A 16,770-nucleotide genomic window follows, 5' to 3' on the forward strand; every position below is an offset into this window, starting at 1 on the left:
CTTCCAGCCCTCTGCACATGCTGTGCCCCAGGCCCAGAACGCTCTTCCTGGCCCCCACCCTCTTTGCCACAGTAGCTGCAGCTCAGCGGTCCCCATCCCTGGGGTGACTCCTGCCCTTTCCTGGCTGGGGCTGTCTCCTCCGGTTCCTTCTCAGTGCTTCTCCCCTGCGACCACCTGCTTCCGTGACACCTGCTTCACACCTGTTGCCCCCACTGGATCACACTCTCCCCAAGGACAGGTGGATAGTGTGGGGTGCCACTCACTGTGACACAAGCCCCAGTGTGGTCTGATGGGCCGACAGGAGGCGCTTAGTATGTATTTTTTTAATGAATGAATGAATCATGTTAGAGTATGAAATACAGTAATATCCACAATTCAGATAACTCTGTTGGGAAATATGCCCCTTTTACTTGTTCATATGGTAAATCTGATTTACCATATGATGTTGGTCAAGGCAGATGTTAATAACAAACTAGGAGCTCCACCTTGTGGAGTAATCCACCTACTGTGTTAGACTGAACCACAAGTCTGGAAGATGGGATGAAGCCAGAGAAGTGCAGCCCAGAGAGGGTAATGATCTGCACAGGTCACACAGCTAGTCCCAGTTGGGACTAGCCCCCAAGCCTCCCAAGCTCCCTGCCCGGTGCTTCCCCGATCACACTGCCTCCTATCCCTACAAGTTACTTTGGATCCTCCTGGGAAGCAAGGAGGAGCCAGGAGACCCCTCGGGCCACAGAGGACCCCATCCTCTGGCTCTGGCTGGGGAAGGACCAGTCAAGAGATCCTGGCCCCTCCAGCCCCAGCAGGTTGGGTCTGCAGAGAAACAACGCCTAGTCCTTTCCTGGCTCTCCTCCCAGCTGGGCCTGGCTAATGCCTACTTTAAATTCGGATGCTGACCTCCAGTGGGCCCTCCCTGCTGCCTGGAAACCCAGGATGTTGCCCTGGTCCACTCCCTGTCCTGCTCTCCTAGACAGACCTTCTCCTCGAGCCTCCATCTCTCCTCACCTCCTCACTCGCAGACCGTGACCTCGCTTCCTGTTTCACAGAGAATGGAGACGCTAAGGAGACAGCTTCCGTGAGCCCCCGCCACCGCACCCACAGACCCATGCTGCTGTGCCCATGCTGCTCTTCCAGGCGAGGCCACCCCTCCCCCAGGCAATAGCTCGCCTCTCTCTCCCTCCTCACCTCTTCAGGGATGAGACTCCAGTGACTCTCCTACCCCTACACCGGGGGTTCTTCCCCACCCCTGCCATGGGTGGGTCCCCTCAACATGCAACATGCAAATGCTGTTCATTCTGCTCTCCCATCTGACTAAGATATCCCTTGGAACCCATGCCCTCCTCCAGTTAGTCTCCCTTTGGGTCTGCTCCCCTTGAAAACACATCTCTTTACAATAGGTAACAAGGATATACTGCACTGCTGCTGCTGCTAAGTCGCTTCAGTCGTGTCCGACTCTGTGCAACCCCATAGACGGCAGCCCACCAGGCTCCCCGGTCCCTGGGATTCTCCAGGCAAGAACACTGGAGTGGGTTGCCATTTCCTTCTCCAATGCATGAAAAGTGAAAGTGAAGTCGCTTAGTCGTGTCTGACTCCTAGCGACCCCATGGACTGCAGCCTACCAGGCTCCTCTGTCCATGGGATTTTCCAGGCAAGAGTACTGGAGTGGGGTGCCATTGCCTTCTCCAGGATATACTGCACAGCACAGGCAATTACAGCCTCTGTCTTGTAATAACTTTTAATGGAGTAGAACCTGTAAAAATACTGAATCACTATGCTGCACACCTGAAACTAACATTAAAAACAAAACAAAACGAAAGAGTAACTTTTCAAAAGAGTCAGCTGTATTTGATGGGATGAGTCTACTTCCTTTCATCTCCTTCTCTTGAAACTCAGTCTTTTATCCCCACCACTTGACCAAAAGAGCTTTTACCCAGCTCTCTGAGGGCTGGTCTCCATGCTGCTAAGTTCGGCGGCCGATTCTCAGCCCCACCTTCCTGACCCTCCAGCGGCGTCCGATGGCAGGTCCACTCTCCTTCCTGTTACGTGGCCTCAGGGAACTGATTCTCTCTTGGGTCTGCTACTACTCCACTGATCCCTCTTGGGGTGCTCTGTGAGCTCCTCCTCACTCTCCCATCTCTAACTGCAGGCACATCCCAGACCACCGCTCTATCTGCCCCGTCCCCCTGTCCCCCAGAGTGATGGCACATGGTCTGTCATCGGCACGACTCTCACATTTGCAGCTCTGGCTTTAATAAACTCTCCCCTGAAATCTAGTCCTCCTCCTTGACATCAGTCAAGTCAAAATCAGTTACCTCCTCGACACCTTCATTCAGATGCCCATTAGGTCCAGAAACAAGGCACTGATCCCCAATCCAGCCCTCAAACTCGCCCCGCCACTTTGCCCATCTGGTGGAAAATAGCAACCCCAATCTTCCGAAATTGTCAAGTCATCCTTAATGCCTCTCTTTTACTCCATATTTGCTTCCTTAGTAAATTGTACTGGCTCTACCTTCAAAACAGAACCAAAATCTCACCATTCCCAACAGCCCCACTGTTGTCACCCTGGTTCAAGCCACTGTTAACTCCAAACGGACCAGCACAGCGGTCTCCTCACCAGGATCTGTCTCCACTCTGGTCTTCACACTATTTGCCACGCGGCTGCCAGGCTGACCCCTAAAAGGGCTAAGTCAGAGCCCCTGGCCCTGCTCCTCTGTGTCCTGGAGCAAATGCCAAAGCCCTGGAGAAGACCTACAAGGGATCTTATGATCTGGACTACGACTCTGACCTCCCCTTCCCATGCTACTGCCCTTCCAAATACGCTTCCAACTCAGGGCCTTTGCACCCGCTGCCCCTCCAGTCTGGAAAGTTCTTCCCCCAGAGATAGGGCTGGCTCGCTTGCTGCTTTCAGGTCTTTGCAGTTAGAACCTGCTGTGTCCAAGTCACATGAAACAGCAACGATATCCTCACCTTATCCCTGGAATTCCTTAACCACGTGCCTCTGCCTTTTCCTCCGTCGCCCTTGTCACCATCTACCATGGATTTTTTATTGACTGTCTGTCTCCTCCAACCAGAATGCCTTTCCCAGGTGGGCAGAGCTGGAGGGCTTCTCTGGTGGCTGGGATTCAGCAGATGCTCACTAAACGCTGAATGAAGGCATACACTCTGCTTCTGAGCCTTCATGCAAGCCAGTCCCTCTCCCTGGAAGGTCTTCCCTGAGATGGTCCACCCGGCAACTCTTACTTGTCCCAGAGCCTTGGCCACCTGCTTCCACAGGTTTCCTCTCATGGGTCCCATGGCTCATAACACGTCCCTCTTCCACTGGTTCCAATGATCATGCTCAACTGGGACTGTGCTCCTCTGGTACCTTCCCCAGCAGTCTGTAAGCATCTGAACAGCAGGGAGAGGGCCAGATCCCTCTGGACGGGGACAGTGGCCAGCCCAAAGCCTGATACAAGCTGGCTCTAGTATCGTAAGTAGGGGCCCTCCCAGAATACCTACTGGTATGGAGGCAGTGCATGGGGGGAGCTGAGTAAACCTGGGCTGTTGCCGGCCTCCCCAAGTGGATACCTCAAAGAAACTGCCAGGATAGGCCCTGGGCCCCAGAGAACTTGATGGGGGCTCTCCTATCTCACCTCGCCCACCCTGTCCAGCCCCCAGGGGCCCAGGAGGCCAGGACTGAGCCCAGCGTGGACTTCATGGACAGGAATTCTGGTCCCCCAGCCCATCCACCCTGCACCGGGCTGGGAGCCAGGCAGGACTGGGGTATTTGGGGTGGGGGCAGGGGCTGGCCTCCCAGGAGCCCTACAATGCAGGTTCTGTGAGGGGCCGGTGCTGCGCAATAGAGCACAGATGACCTTTAAAAAAAAAAGGTCATCTCAGAAACTTGCTGGCGGAGGGGTCTACACTGGATACTGAAAAGTGAGTAAAATCTTGGGACCGTCCCCAGCCGATGAGAAGGGAAGTGTGCTGCTTCGGCATGGCTATATCCAAGCAGAGCATATTACGATGACACTAAATCACACCTCTCTGGAGCCTGTTCTCTCTGAGGCCCACCTCCTGTGGGAGAGGCATTCATTTCATGATCTGCAGGGCAAGGAGAGCCAGCATCACAGCACGAAAACATCTCCATGAGAGCCCGTGCTGGGAAAGGCAACCTGCCACGGCCTGGAGCCTGCCTGCGTGTCCCTGCTGAGTTCACCAAGAATCAGTCCTGCTGCTCTTGTCCAGGCTGTTCATCAGGGCTGTGGTGGCAGCAAGCCGCCGTGCAGGGTGTGTCATCTTGGTTTCACATGGAGGGGAGGCAGCTATGCTAGTGGGAAAAACCGTATCACCCACTCCACCACCTGAAGCAAAGCCACTAGTTCAACAGGGCCCTCGAGTCAGAGGTTCCTCTACTCAGGAGCTCCACTGATTGTTCACTTGAATGAAGCGCTAAAATGGTGCTCTTAACCAAGCTGGCCTGACTGCTCTCCTTTGAAGGGCCTGCGTCTAAGGCCAGCCCTCGGCTGGCATCTCGGAACTTGGCCCTTGGCTGGTGTCTGGGAACCAGGATTCCGGGAGGGATTTCCATTACCCTGACTGATAACAGTGGCGCCCTGCGCCTAAACCGTACAAAAGTGTGGTTTATGCCACAAACACGTGCTTCCCTTCTGGAGTGTGGAATTTTGGTATGTATTAGGCAGAGGGTCGGAGAAGGCAATGGCACCCCACTCCAGTACTCCTGCCTGGAAAATCCCATGGACGGAGGAGCCTGGTGGGCTGCAGTCCATGGGGTCGCAAAGAGTCGGACACGACTGAGCGACTTCACTTTCACTTTTCACTTTCATGCATTGGAGAAGGAAACGGCAACCCAAGCCAGTGTTCTTGCCTGGAGAATCCCAGGGACGGTGGAGCCTGGTGGGCTGCCGTCTATGGGGTCGCACAGAGTCGGACACGACTGAAGCAACTTAGCAGCAGCAGCAGGCAGAGGGTGCCTATGTGACCATTCCCTGGTAAAAACTCTGGGTGCTGCGTCTTTAACCGGCTCTCCTAATAGATGACTTCTCACACATGTTTTCATAACCTGTTGCTGGGGGAATAAAGTGTGCCCCATGTGACTCCACTGGGAGAGACACATCAAAGCTTGTGTCCAGGTTCCCTTAGACTTCATCCCAGGAGCCTTTTACCTTTTTTACTTCTGATTTTATTGTGGATCCTTGCACTGCAATAAATCAGAGCCTTGAGGACAACGACACACAGGAGTATTAACCAGTGACTCACAGGACTCAGTCCTCCTAGCAAATCACCAACCTGGGGGTGGGTTTCTATGGGCGGCAGCAGCCATCCAGCCCCAGGGATGATGCTGGGAGACCAACTGTCATAAAGTCCAGTAAGACAACAACCTGAATTAAAAGCCGTGACTCTTGCCTAGATGGTATTTCTAGTGACCAGGCATGCTGCATTCTGACTGACTGTTGTCAGCGTCCTAGCCATCTGGTCTGGCAGATAAGCAGGCTGCAAACTGGCAGGTCACACATGGCCATCCCTCTCGGGGGCCATGACCTGTGGAAACAAACCGTGGTTGACAACAGGACAGTCTGGGTCACTCATTTAGATGCCCATAGCTAATTCTCTGATGAGACTGACCAGAATCAAACTGCTGATCAGCCGACACTGCCCAGCTGACTGGCACTGCCACCTATACGTGTCCCTGTACTAGATATGGCAGTACACCCACCACCACAGACTGACATAAAGCAGAGGACTCTGAATCTCTGATTCAACCACCTAGAGACCCTGGATGGAACAGTATGGCCCAAGAACATCAGAATAATAATCACCTGGGAGACCTCCCTGGCACTCCAGTGGTTAAGACTCCACACTTCTACTGCAGCGGGCATGGGTTCGATCCCTGGTCAGGGAACAAAGATCTCGCATGCTACGTGGCACACCCCCCTTCTCCGAAAAAATAATAATGACCACTTGGCTAAGTACACTCCTTGCCAAGTCCCCTTATAGTGGCCCATGTGGGCCAAGACGGGAAATAGGTGTCTGTGAAAATTTTGCAAAAAATGCTCTTGTCCCACTCACTTCTAACCCTTTCAGACAAAAAGTCTAGGTGAAAGTAGGGAATAACTGGAGAAAAGTGAAATTATAGGTCCTGGGATGTGACATGTTGATTTTGCAGCAATATTCTAGGGAGGGACTGCCTTAGCCCCCAGGAGGCATGTGGAACAATTAATTCTCTTTGTCCCTTACAGGCCAGCACTGCCGCCTGGCCAAACAATCCTAGGGTTCATGCAAGCCAAGTGGCAGCTGCAGTTGAGTCAGACCAACTGTCCAGTGTGTCATTCTCAACCACGTGACAGGAAAATTCACATAGACGAGGTCACTGCTAAACTATTTGGCTCTGCCTGCTGCCATCAAAGGCAGCTCCCAAAGTAACTCTGCGCAGACACACAGTCCAGTACAACCTTGCTTCAATCCAACCTTGGTATGAATCCTTCCGCCTGTCCTGATCCCTGATCGACCTTGGGTTATACCACACAGGGCAACCGAGGCAACTGAGCAACTCCATGGTAACACTGCCCCCATTGTTTAGCTCAAACAATACAATGGTGACCCAAATCAAGTGGGAGACAGTGGACCATGGAATGCCTCCCCGATGCAGATGAAGATGGCTTTGGGTCTACCTACTGGCCCCAGTATCAGGCTTCCCCGATGGCTCAGTGGTAAAGAATCTGCCTGCAATGCAGGAGACTCAGGAGATGCAGGTTCAATCCCTGAGTTGGAAAGATCCCCTGGAGAAGGAAATGGAAACCCACTCCAGTATTCCTACCTGGAAAATCCTATGCTCAGAGGAGCCTGGCATGCTATAGTCCGTGGGGTCGCAAAAAGCCGAACACGACTGAGCAACTGAACACACACACAAACTGGCCCTGGTAGCCACTAGCAATGACACTGAAGATCAGCAGCTCAGTCTAAACTCTTGTGTGGGTAGTAAGAGATAATAGATTGGTCTCAGATGACATCCTGATTTTCTAATATAAGAGCTACTGATCCCCTAGCACTTATCAGAGCTGGTTGAGTTCAGGACCCTGGAACATATGGTTAAGATCAACACTGCACGTGGCCTCATCTTGCTAGTTACAGTCCTACTGACAGCAGTCTTAGACGAACTAAACAAACGTGGTCCTAGTCTCTTCTGATCAGATTATGATACAGAATAAGGCATTCATGTAGAAATGTTAGTTAAACCAAGACACACAGGGCTGGTGGATGGACTGGTGTGTGTGTGTGGTGGTGGTGGGAGTGTGTGTAGAATCCTCTCTATGGCCCTGAGCGTCCCTGCATTCTTGCTGGGTACACCTGACCCCTCTGTACCTGGGCCATTTCTCACGTCGTGCTTACAGAAAGCAACCTTGAAGGATGAGGTGATGTCTGTCTACAAAGATCAGGTTTGCTTTTGTTCACTATAAAGGTGGTGGATTTCCCAAGCTTGGTGTTCCTCAACTTGATACAAACCCACTGGCATCTGTCTGGACCCCTCTGCTTCACCTCTCTCCCCCAACCAAGACTTGGGAAATAAGGCAAACACGTACGACCAGGTTAACAGCAACTGCTTTCGCTGTAATGAACTCTGATGTCTCTAACCTGTCAGCATCCATGAAACAGCAGCAAAATCCTAGACCTTCAGCAGTATCCCCCGACACCTGGGGAGAGCTTGTCCTTTGTGGAAGCCAGTCCTCCAGCCCTTCCTGCCTGGCCACTCTGACCCCACCCTCCTCTCTGCTGTCTGTCCTGCTCCCCCTGCGGCCTCCAGCCCTCAGAGCCCACTTCAGCTCTAGGATGAGAACACGTGCAGAAATGTGGGACAGAAAGCTGGTTAGGTGCTCAGAGGCTCAAGGGCAGAGAAGCAGGGCCTGACCTCCCATGGCTTCCCTACCATTCACCTGGCATGAACAGTGCCTACTGTGTCCTGGGATGGACGTCTTCATAGCCCCTGACTGCCCCTCATAGCTGAGGTTCACCCTGCATGGACAGAGAGGAAGCTGAGCCTAAGACAGGGCCAGCAGCTTGCCCAAAGGTACCAGTGAGTGAGAGGTAGGTTAGACCCAAACCCAGGCACTTCCGGCTCCAAGTCCAAAGCCCTCACACTCCACTCTAAGTGCTGCAGCTCCTGCTGGTCCTGGCCTCCCAGGGCCCGGCAGACACAGTGCAGACAGGGCCACAGGCCCCAGCAGCTCACCTCTGTGCGGTCTACTTTAAATGGGTTCTGGAAGTCAGAGTGTTTCTCGCTGATCCCCAGCTCCTGGGCCATCTGCGGATAAGGAAAAGCTAGTCATCCTCTGCCTTCTCCCACATCTTGCTCACCCGCAGGCCTTTCCCTCCAAGGCTGGGACGGATGTGGGCCAGGTGATGACCCCCAGGCACCAAGGTCAACACAGAAGCCCTTGAAATGGCACCTCAAGGTGGCCCGAGGCTTATCACAGAAAATGCAACCAAGGGTTGACATTCAGACCCCACTGAAGCAGGCTCATGGTGCAATCACATAGAGGGCTCCCGGACCTCCTCTGCCCCAGTCCTTACCAGGCTGAGGATGGGTGAGTGGGGGCCCTGGTCAAAGACGCCCGACTGGTTACAGAAGCTGATGCCCCAGCGGATGAGGAGGTTCCAGTTGGAGTTGTGGTCAAAGTAGTGGTGCACGATCCTTGGGAAGCGCAGCACCACGTCGCCGAAGAAGGCCGTGTTCTCCACCACTTGGGAGAAAGCTGGCGAGAGGACTCTGGTGAGCGGCTGGCAGAGATGGCCCTCTGCAGCCTCCTGGCCAGCCCTACACACCCTCCAGAGGACAGCGACAAGCCCACTAACTAGAGAAGGGAACAGTGCCTGCTGCACACAGGCTGACCACATGTGCAGTGAGTACTGAGGGATTCCTGTCACCGAATCATCAAAACCACCTTCAGAGTGAGATGTGGCTGTAATTCCCATTTCACACATGGCAAACTGAAGCTGACAGCTACTGAGCAGCAAACCTGGGCTGCAAACCCAGGTCTGCCTGACTCCAAAGGACGTGCTTCTTCCCCCGTACCTTGCAGCTCAGAAGACTCGTTTGCCATGGAGACCAGAGAGGGGTGCCATTGCACAGATGGAGGCATATGCATCCCATGAGGCTTTGCTGGGCCTAACCTCCCCAACTTGGTACCATAATGTCCAGAGCTGGGCCCTGGTGTTAACTAGTGTCTGTGAGGGGTCAGTTCTGTTAGGATGGCCAGGGAACACATCAGGGCTTGTTTTCTTTTTAGTATATGTCCAATTTTATTTTAAATGCTTAAGTTCTTATTTTGAAATAACTTTAGACTTACATAATACACCACACAATTCCTTTACTCGGCTTCCTCTAATATTATCATCCTTATATAACCATTGAACAAACCATCTAAGACAGGAAATTAACATCAATACAATACTATTAACTAATCTCTAGACCTTATTTGATTTTGGTCAGTTTTTCCACCAATATCTTTTAGTCAACAGATCAGTTTGAGTTTAGTGTCCATTACAGTGGCAGGTTCCCCTGACCCAGGCTAGCGTGAAGAATACTAACTATACACCCAGCCCTGGTTGAGGGGGGGAGGTCTATTTGAGTGACCCCCATAGATAAGGCCCACGTCCTTACCAGCACTGGCCAGACTACACAAAGAGATAAGGGGACTCCTTCAAAGATATGCCAGGCTGGGTCTGAGACAAGTGGGACAGGGACCTCTGGGCTTCAGAACAATCCTGGATCACAAAGAACTCAGGAATTCACCAGGTTTATAGGTAAGAGCCAGGCAAATCACCTGTCCTCTTTCCCTTGGAAACTGGAGTTGATGGTGCCTTCCTCAGTTACAGTAGAGATTAGAGATGGTATCTGCCCGGCATTCAATATGTAAAGGCTACTTCTGTCCTGTCTCAGACAGTGTGACCTAACACACTTTATTGTTAGAATGTAACCAGTTAATGGGGAGAAATTACCACTGGAGAGAAATTCCTGGAAGAGGAGATGAAGGGATATAGAATATTCTTTTATTTATGTTGGTCCCACCTTGTCTCAAAAAGGATTTAAGGAGGTCAAGGCTTTTAGAACAGCAGTAAAGAGTGCTGGTAACTGCTCCCGTGGACCAGTCACTTCAATAGACCTCAGTTTTTTTCTTCTATAAATGGAAACAACCCTTGCCATCTCTACCAGAAGGGTCAGGGTGGTGAAGGCAAGGATTGCGGGACTGGAAGTGGGCAAAGGCTCCTCCCTGATTCTCCTGCCCCAAGCACAGGACAACACTACATAATGTATGTGTGTCAGGGATACAGAACCTGGCTCTGAAACGAGCCTAGAAACACTCGGAGAATCTCATACTGAGTGCCCAACCACCCAAGAGACTCCTTGAAGGTGCTGCAAGAGGGCGTTCCCAGAGAGGAAAAGAAGAGTGACAAGAACAAGAGGGAAGGGGCAGCTGGAGAAGATCAAGGTTGCAGGGTAGGGAAGACCATACCATCCTTCAGTTTCTCGTCCTGGGGGAAGGGCCCATCTGGGAGCACACCTGCAGCAGTGAGCACTGTCCGGGAGTCCTCCAGCACCTGAGGGAAGCCCACCTGGGCTGAGTGGCTTTGCCAAGGTCTTCCCAGACCAGCCCCAGCCCTGTTTACTGAGGCCCTACTTCAAATCTTCTGTGGGTTCGCTTCCCCTTCACTGAACACCATCCCCGTGGGGAACTCCTACTCATCCATCAGTGCCCAGATCAAAGACCAGGCCTGCCATGAGCTGCCCTTTGCCTGCATGCACCTTAAAGAGCCCCTTGAGCATGACATCCAGGATCTTGTACTGCTGGTGGACATCGTTCAGCTGTGCTAGGTTTTTCAGTGCCAACAGCTGCTCCCTCCGCTTCACCTCAAACATCTTCTTGTCTGAGCACCATTAAGTTAAGGAGCTGGCACCAATTCTCCTGCCTGGACAATCCAGTGGTCTTGATCCAGAGGGCCCATTCCTGGCCAGCAAGTCTCTGCAAGGGGCATAGATGTGCATGGCTGGGACTTCCCAGAGAATGAATAAGCTGTCTGAGAAGCATATGAATCCTGCAACATATCATTATTTCACAGAGGATTCCACATCCAACAGCCTGAATACAACTGTCAGGACCTGGCTTCTGCCCTCCCCTCCCCTCCCTGTGGTCTTTCCACCATCTCCCACAACCCTTCACTGTTCCCAGAACCTCCGCTCCTCTGCTCACACTGTACACTCTGCCTGGGGTGCCCTCCCACCCTTCTCTACAAGTTTCCACTCTTTCAAGACCCAGTTTTTTAGTGGTAGCCCAAAATGCCAGGATTTGGTCTCCACCTAGGGTCTCACACAGAAAGTGCTAGGTACATGTAAAATCCTCAGGGTCCTCATGGTCCTGAAATATATGCCTTGCCTTCTCAATTTGTATGGGAAAACTGAGGCTCAGAAGAGAACTGACTTGATCAAGATCTGGTTAGAGTGTATTACTTTTTCTCCTCGATTTCCACTGGTTGAGGGGGGCGGGTCTTCCTCTACCCTGGAATCCCCCAAGCAACTGTGGGTACAGAGAGACCTCATTTATAGATCCCTCTAAAATACCTCCAACCCCAAAGGATACAGATCTCCAGGCTCGGGTCCAGGGAGGTCCTCAGGGTGTCTGTGACTCCTGTTCCAGACAATAGCAGGACAGACAGGGAGGTCAGGAACTGAAGAAGGTCCATATCCAAGACTCTGGAGCTAAGAGAGCAACCCAGTGAAAGAAGGTGAGATCCAGAGCTTGGTGTTATATAATACAGAAAGTGAACTGAAAAGCAACTTCCCCTGACATGACACAGCCTCCAAATACCGGGAAGCCAGCTTTCGGAATCCCTGAAGCCCCAGTCCCTAGCCCAGGGCCAGGGACCAAGAGACACATGGTGAAGACATGGAATGATGGGAGGAAGAAAGATAAATGTCAGCACAGCAGGGATGCTCAGAGAACAGGTCTGGAACCCTGTGCTGGAGCCCTGGCTGTGCCTGACTTCAGGACCTACAGAAGGCAAACTGCTCAGCCTCTCTGAGCTTCATCTTCCTCACTGCAAAATGAGGATAAGGAGGTCATCTCCCTGTTGCAGAGACAGAGACCTGGGTGAGGCACTGTGCCTGAGGAAGGAGGGTCAACATCATTCCCCCTCAGTTCCCCCACCCTGGCCTTCCAGGAGGCCCAGGGAGTCAAAAACGTGAAACTTGTAGGGTTTCCTGCTTTTTCTGACTTCTGTCATCAGAAAGGAAGAAGGGTGCAGGGTGGGAAGGGAGGGAAGGCAGTTTTGGGGTAAGACGGCTGTTACTCTCCTAGGAACCACAGGCACCACAAGCAACACCTGTTTCTATCTAGGCAACATCCCCCAACTATTTACTGAGGAACTTTCATGTTCCTTGAATGTTCTGGAGCCAGGAATACAGCAGGAACAACATTCCCTGCATCCTTCTATCCCTAGTAGGGTTAAGAGACAGCCAACAAAGTTGTAAAACAAACACAGAAGGATAAGAGGGAGTCGGCATAAGTGTGATATTAAAACCAGCAGTCAAATGAGGCCTCTACTCAGATGACAGCTGCCCAATTTTACCAACGTGGAGATGAATGCACAGAAAAATGAGGTGACTGCCCAAATCACTTATAGATCACTCATAGATTTTCCAGTTAAACTAAGAGTCTTAATGAACAGGCTATCTCAGAGCTGGCCACTGTTCTACCGGGACACCTGCCTCAGGGGAGAGATGCTCAGTTATTGACAGTGACCGCTCACAGAGGTCAACCAGGGAACCAACTCTGTCCCGTGCAGATCAGACAACTGAAGCCCATAGAATGTGAGGAAATAGTTCAAGCTCATCCAGAGCCCTACGTTCCACCGTCATATTCCAGACTCAAGGGAACCAAACCCTGGTTAAAGCGAAACTTGGGAGTCAGGGAATATCAGATGGCCGGTAATGACTGAAGCGGGGAAGAAGTGGGAAATGAGCGAGGTGACTTGGTGGTGGGTTCTGAGCGGGCCATTCGGGCTTGCAGACCAAGGATGCCACCCGTGCCTTTAGAGATCCTAGAGGGGAGTCTTTCCAATGAGGTCCGCGAATCCCACCCCCCACCCCCTGCAGCCAGTTCTGGGCCCTCGGTCCCTCCTCCCGCCCTCCAAAGGGGTCTGCTTGCCCACGGCCCTCGCCCTACCTACCGGGCCAGGCGGGCGGGGGGGGCAGGAGTCAGGCAGCAACCGACTCGAGGGTCTACTAGCGACCAGCAGAGCCGTGGATTCTCATAGAATGCCCGCGAGTAGCAGCACACGGACCGCCGATTACTGTCCCCGCCCACCGTGCCACTCCTGACCAACGAGCGCAGGCCGCGACGGCCGCTCTTGGACCTCACTTCCGGCCCCGCCCAGTAGGCGGAGGCATCTGCCCGGCCTGAGGTCCGTGGGATTCCGGTCCCGCCCACCTTGCCGGTCCGCTAGCGCATTTGTAGCGTGTTAAGGTCGGTTTGGAGAAAATAGCCTGAAAGGGCGCATCAGCACACTGACGCCGTGATCCCTGCCGGACGGTCTTCCTAGCGCCCTCCCTGAAACTGTTTTGTCAGCTGAGTGTTTTTCAAACTGTATTTGTCAAAATCAGTTTAGTGGGTCGGGACTAACCCCTTTTTCTAAGTAATGTGCAATGCAGAGCTGGGACATCCCCTACTCGCCGCTTCGATCCACGAAATTCTAAACCAAGCTCGTTGGGTTCTTCCCTGGTCTATGATTTTGTACAGCATCAGTATAGACAGACCCGAGGAGAGCTCCGAAACCGTGTACAACCCGGTATCCTTGTCTTTTGAAGTAAAACGCTGACTCTAGCGTTAATGATTGGGAAAGGTGAAGATGTAGAAACAAAGAATAGCTGTTGGACTAGGGAACTGGTAACAGTTTAGACTATAATTCTGCCACATAGCAGAATCACCCAACTCTCAGTTCCCTGTAAGATATAAAGGTCTGACCCACATTTCTTTTTTTTTTTTTTGACAGGAAATAGCATTTATTGGTGAGCATGATTAAGGAGGGGACAGCACTGATGCTCATGAGTGCAGGGCCCGCCATTTGTCCAGGGGACCACGATTAGGGATGTATTTGACCCCACAGCCGTCTGGGATGAGTCGCTTTTCTCCCACCATGTTCTCAAATTCATCCGCGTTGAACTTGGTAAATCCCCACTTCTTAGAGATGTGGATCTTCTGGCGGCCAGGGAACTTGACCTTGGCCCGGCGGAGGGCTTCAATCACATGTTCCTTGTTCTGCAGCTTGGTGCGGATGGACATTATGACCTGGCCAATGTGGACCCTGGCCACTGTGCCCTGGGGCTTTCCAAAGGCACCGCGCATACCTGTCTGGAGTCTAGATTGGGAAACAGCAGGCCAGTCATGAATGCCCACTAGAAAGAGTTGTCTCCAAGGTCCCTTAGGGCAACCTGTACAGGCAACAGGTTGCATACACTACCAAGGAGGCTGCTATCTGCAGCCATTGCACACTGGGCCCCCACGGGGAAAAGAGCACAGTCGGCTTAATTGGCTGCGACTGACCCACATTTCTAAATTGTTTTTACAGGAAGCAGACCACCCCAGCCCCACCCTACCCCACCAAATGAAAACTGCTGCCCACAAGAACCATAGGCCGTTGACTAGCTGAAACCAGAAAATTGATACTTGAAACTTCATCTTGATGCCAACTGATCTGAGAACTGTCCATGGATCATGCCCCACCCCTTGAAGACTATAAAATTCCTCACTAGCCCCCTCCAGGGTGAATCACACAGTCTTGAGGGCATTAGCCCAGTGTGGCCCCTTTTGCCTGGCAAAGCAATAAAAGCTACCCTTTTCTACTTTACCCAAAACTCTGTCTCCGAGTTTCTATTACTATTTGGCACTGATGAACAGTGGCTGAGTTTCCACGAGAGCCCTAGTGGACAGTCGGTAAGGGAGCTGACACTCTGGGTGAGCTGAGCGCAGAACAGGAGTGGGAAGTTGTGGAGAGCAGACATTGGAAGAACTGGGTGCACAATTACACGCTCCAAGGAGATCCAGGAGTGAAAGGCACACAGGGGACCTGCTTCAGCCAGGAAGGAGATGAACTGGAACAGCTCTTTAGTTAGGAAGGCTGAGAAAGTTCTGACCTGCTCACTTTCCTTGCCTGGATATTGTACCTCTCTCCACTTTGACTTGAGGTAAAGCAGCAGATAAACTGATCCCAGAGCACCTGGATCACAGCAGCACCAAACATGTGGCCTCTCTCTGCCTCTCCTGCCCCAAAGATAGCCTGACTGATGTCTTCAACTGAGGCGACCAGCTGGTGTAACCAGAACAAGTCCGCCCCCTCTCCCTGAGGAGGCCACCCATCCTGGCTGAGGAACCAGCTGGAGGGAGCCCAGATAAGTGCCAAGTGACATGTTTTTGGAGAGCCCACACAGGCATCTGAGTGTTTCACTTTATTTCCTGATTCTGTTCCAGTGACGGAGTAAATGGCCCCAGATGAACGGCTGCAGTTGTCACCCATTTCCCCCAAACCACTGTGCCCTGACTTTGTCTTCTCAGGGTCTCAGTTCTCTCTGCTTCTAGGCATCCGGCCGGAGGGTCAGTCTCTGATGTGGGACAGGGATACAGACACCTCTCCCAGGCAGCTGGCAATAATCATGAGAGGAGAACAGCAAGGAGGTGGGGCCAACCATGGGAGAACCATGCTTCTTGGGCCCAAAAGGGCAAAAATAGACAAGAGCAGAGGTGCTCCTGAGAATGATGGGATGGACTCTAAATTTGGGACCTGAATACCTGAGCTCAGTAGTCACTATACATCAAGGAGGGAACTGTTCCATGGAAAGGGGAAGGAGAGTCATGAAGAGGCACCCCCACCCCCACCCCACGCACCTCCAGACCAAGTGTCTCTGGAGCATTGGAGCAAACCCTCAGAGGGTGGGTGACCACTGCCACGGCCCCTGGCTTTCTCAGGGACCTGCCAGTCACCCAGCACCCTCCCCCATGTCACACTCAGGGCAGCATCTGTGCCAACTGGGCTTAGGCAACTTTCTCCAAAGCTCCTAGGGAAGGGGTAACTCCCTCTGAGTTTGGTGATAAGACTTTGGAGATGGTAAAATCTGGGGTCAAATCCTGATGCTATCAGTGTGGATCCGGGCATGTCATTTAACCTCTCTGATCTAAGTTACTACTGCATTAACACCCCTAGCTATCGTGAGGATTCAATACAGTGCATGTAACATGACTGGTCCTTGGTAGGAACTTAACAAACAGAACAAGTCATTGTCACTGCTCCCACTGTTAATTATTTTCACTGACCCTTACTTGCCTTAAAAGGACAGGGCTGTAGACAGGGTACCTCTCTACTCGGAAGCATGATGCCGTGGCCTCCCATAGCCTGGGTGACCATGTACAGGCCAAAGCTCCAAGATGCAAGAAAGGATACAGCATGTCCTGTAGGGGTGGCTGGGCCAGGGAGGCTCTGGGGGAAAGACTCTCCAAGGAGGCCTGCAGGGTCTGGGCCATGCTGTGGTCAGTCAAGAGGCCCATGCTCTGGACCTGGAGAAAAAAGAGGGTAACAAAGACAGGCTTTCTCAGTGCCCACTCCACACAGGCCCTTTCTGCCCTCCACCCCCTGCACTCCTGACCTCCCATTGGCTATTATGGTTAGAGCTCCCCCTTCCCACCCTGCCCCAAGAGAAGATGGTATAGAGAGTTTGGCATCCCAGTG

The 16,770-nt window shown here is 52.3% G+C and overlaps 3 protein-coding genes across 3 annotated transcripts in view; all 3 read right to left on the reverse strand.

Annotated features, from left to right (window-relative positions):
* The window catches only part of CCDC134 (coiled-coil domain containing 134), a 17,266-nt gene extending 3,895 nt beyond the window's left edge, over window positions 1-13,371 (reverse strand). Inside the window, exons 1-6 of the mRNA XM_010829876.1 lie at window positions 13,222-13,371; window positions 11,634-11,752; window positions 10,802-10,923; window positions 10,512-10,596; window positions 8,569-8,750; window positions 8,228-8,299 (exon numbers count right to left, since the gene is read on the reverse strand). Coding sequence (XP_010828178.1) covers window positions 8,228-8,299; window positions 8,569-8,750; window positions 10,512-10,596; window positions 10,802-10,923; window positions 11,634-11,736 — 564 coding nt within the window. The 5' untranslated portion in view covers window positions 11,737-11,752; window positions 13,222-13,371. The remainder of the gene's footprint in view (window positions 1-8,227; window positions 8,300-8,568; window positions 8,751-10,511; window positions 10,597-10,801; window positions 10,924-11,633; window positions 11,753-13,221) is intronic.
* Window positions 13,372-14,020: 649 nt separating this feature from the next.
* Window positions 14,021-14,583, reverse strand: LOC104981002 (60S ribosomal protein L10-like). Its single transcript, XM_010829883.1, has one exon. The coding sequence runs from the start codon at window positions 14,502-14,504 to the stop codon at window positions 14,094-14,096; it is 411 nt and encodes a 136-aa protein (XP_010828185.1). The 5' UTR covers window positions 14,505-14,583; the 3' UTR covers window positions 14,021-14,093.
* A 925-nt stretch (window positions 14,584-15,508) lies between these two features.
* Window positions 15,509-16,770, reverse strand: part of MEI1 (meiosis inhibitor 1) — a 55,768-nt gene continuing 54,506 nt past the window's right edge. Inside the window, exons 30-31 of the mRNA XM_010829884.1 lie at window positions 16,486-16,598; window positions 15,509-15,688 (exon numbers count right to left, since the gene is read on the reverse strand). Of these exons, the coding sequence (XP_010828186.1) occupies window positions 15,643-15,688; window positions 16,486-16,598 (159 nt within the window). The 3' untranslated portion in view covers window positions 15,509-15,642. The remainder of the gene's footprint in view (window positions 15,689-16,485; window positions 16,599-16,770) is intronic.

This window comes from Bison bison, unplaced genomic scaffold (genome assembly GCF_000754665.1).
Source record: "Bison bison bison isolate TAMUID 2011002044 unplaced genomic scaffold, Bison_UMD1.0 scf7180017858886, whole genome shotgun sequence".
NCBI lineage: Eukaryota > Metazoa > Chordata > Mammalia > Artiodactyla > Bovidae > Bison > Bison bison.

Coding starts and splice junctions, on each gene's coding strand:
- LOC104981002 (XM_010829883.1), bottom strand. CDS start 14,504: ATGCAACCTGTTGCCTGTACAGGTTGCCCTAAGGGACCTTGGAGACAA.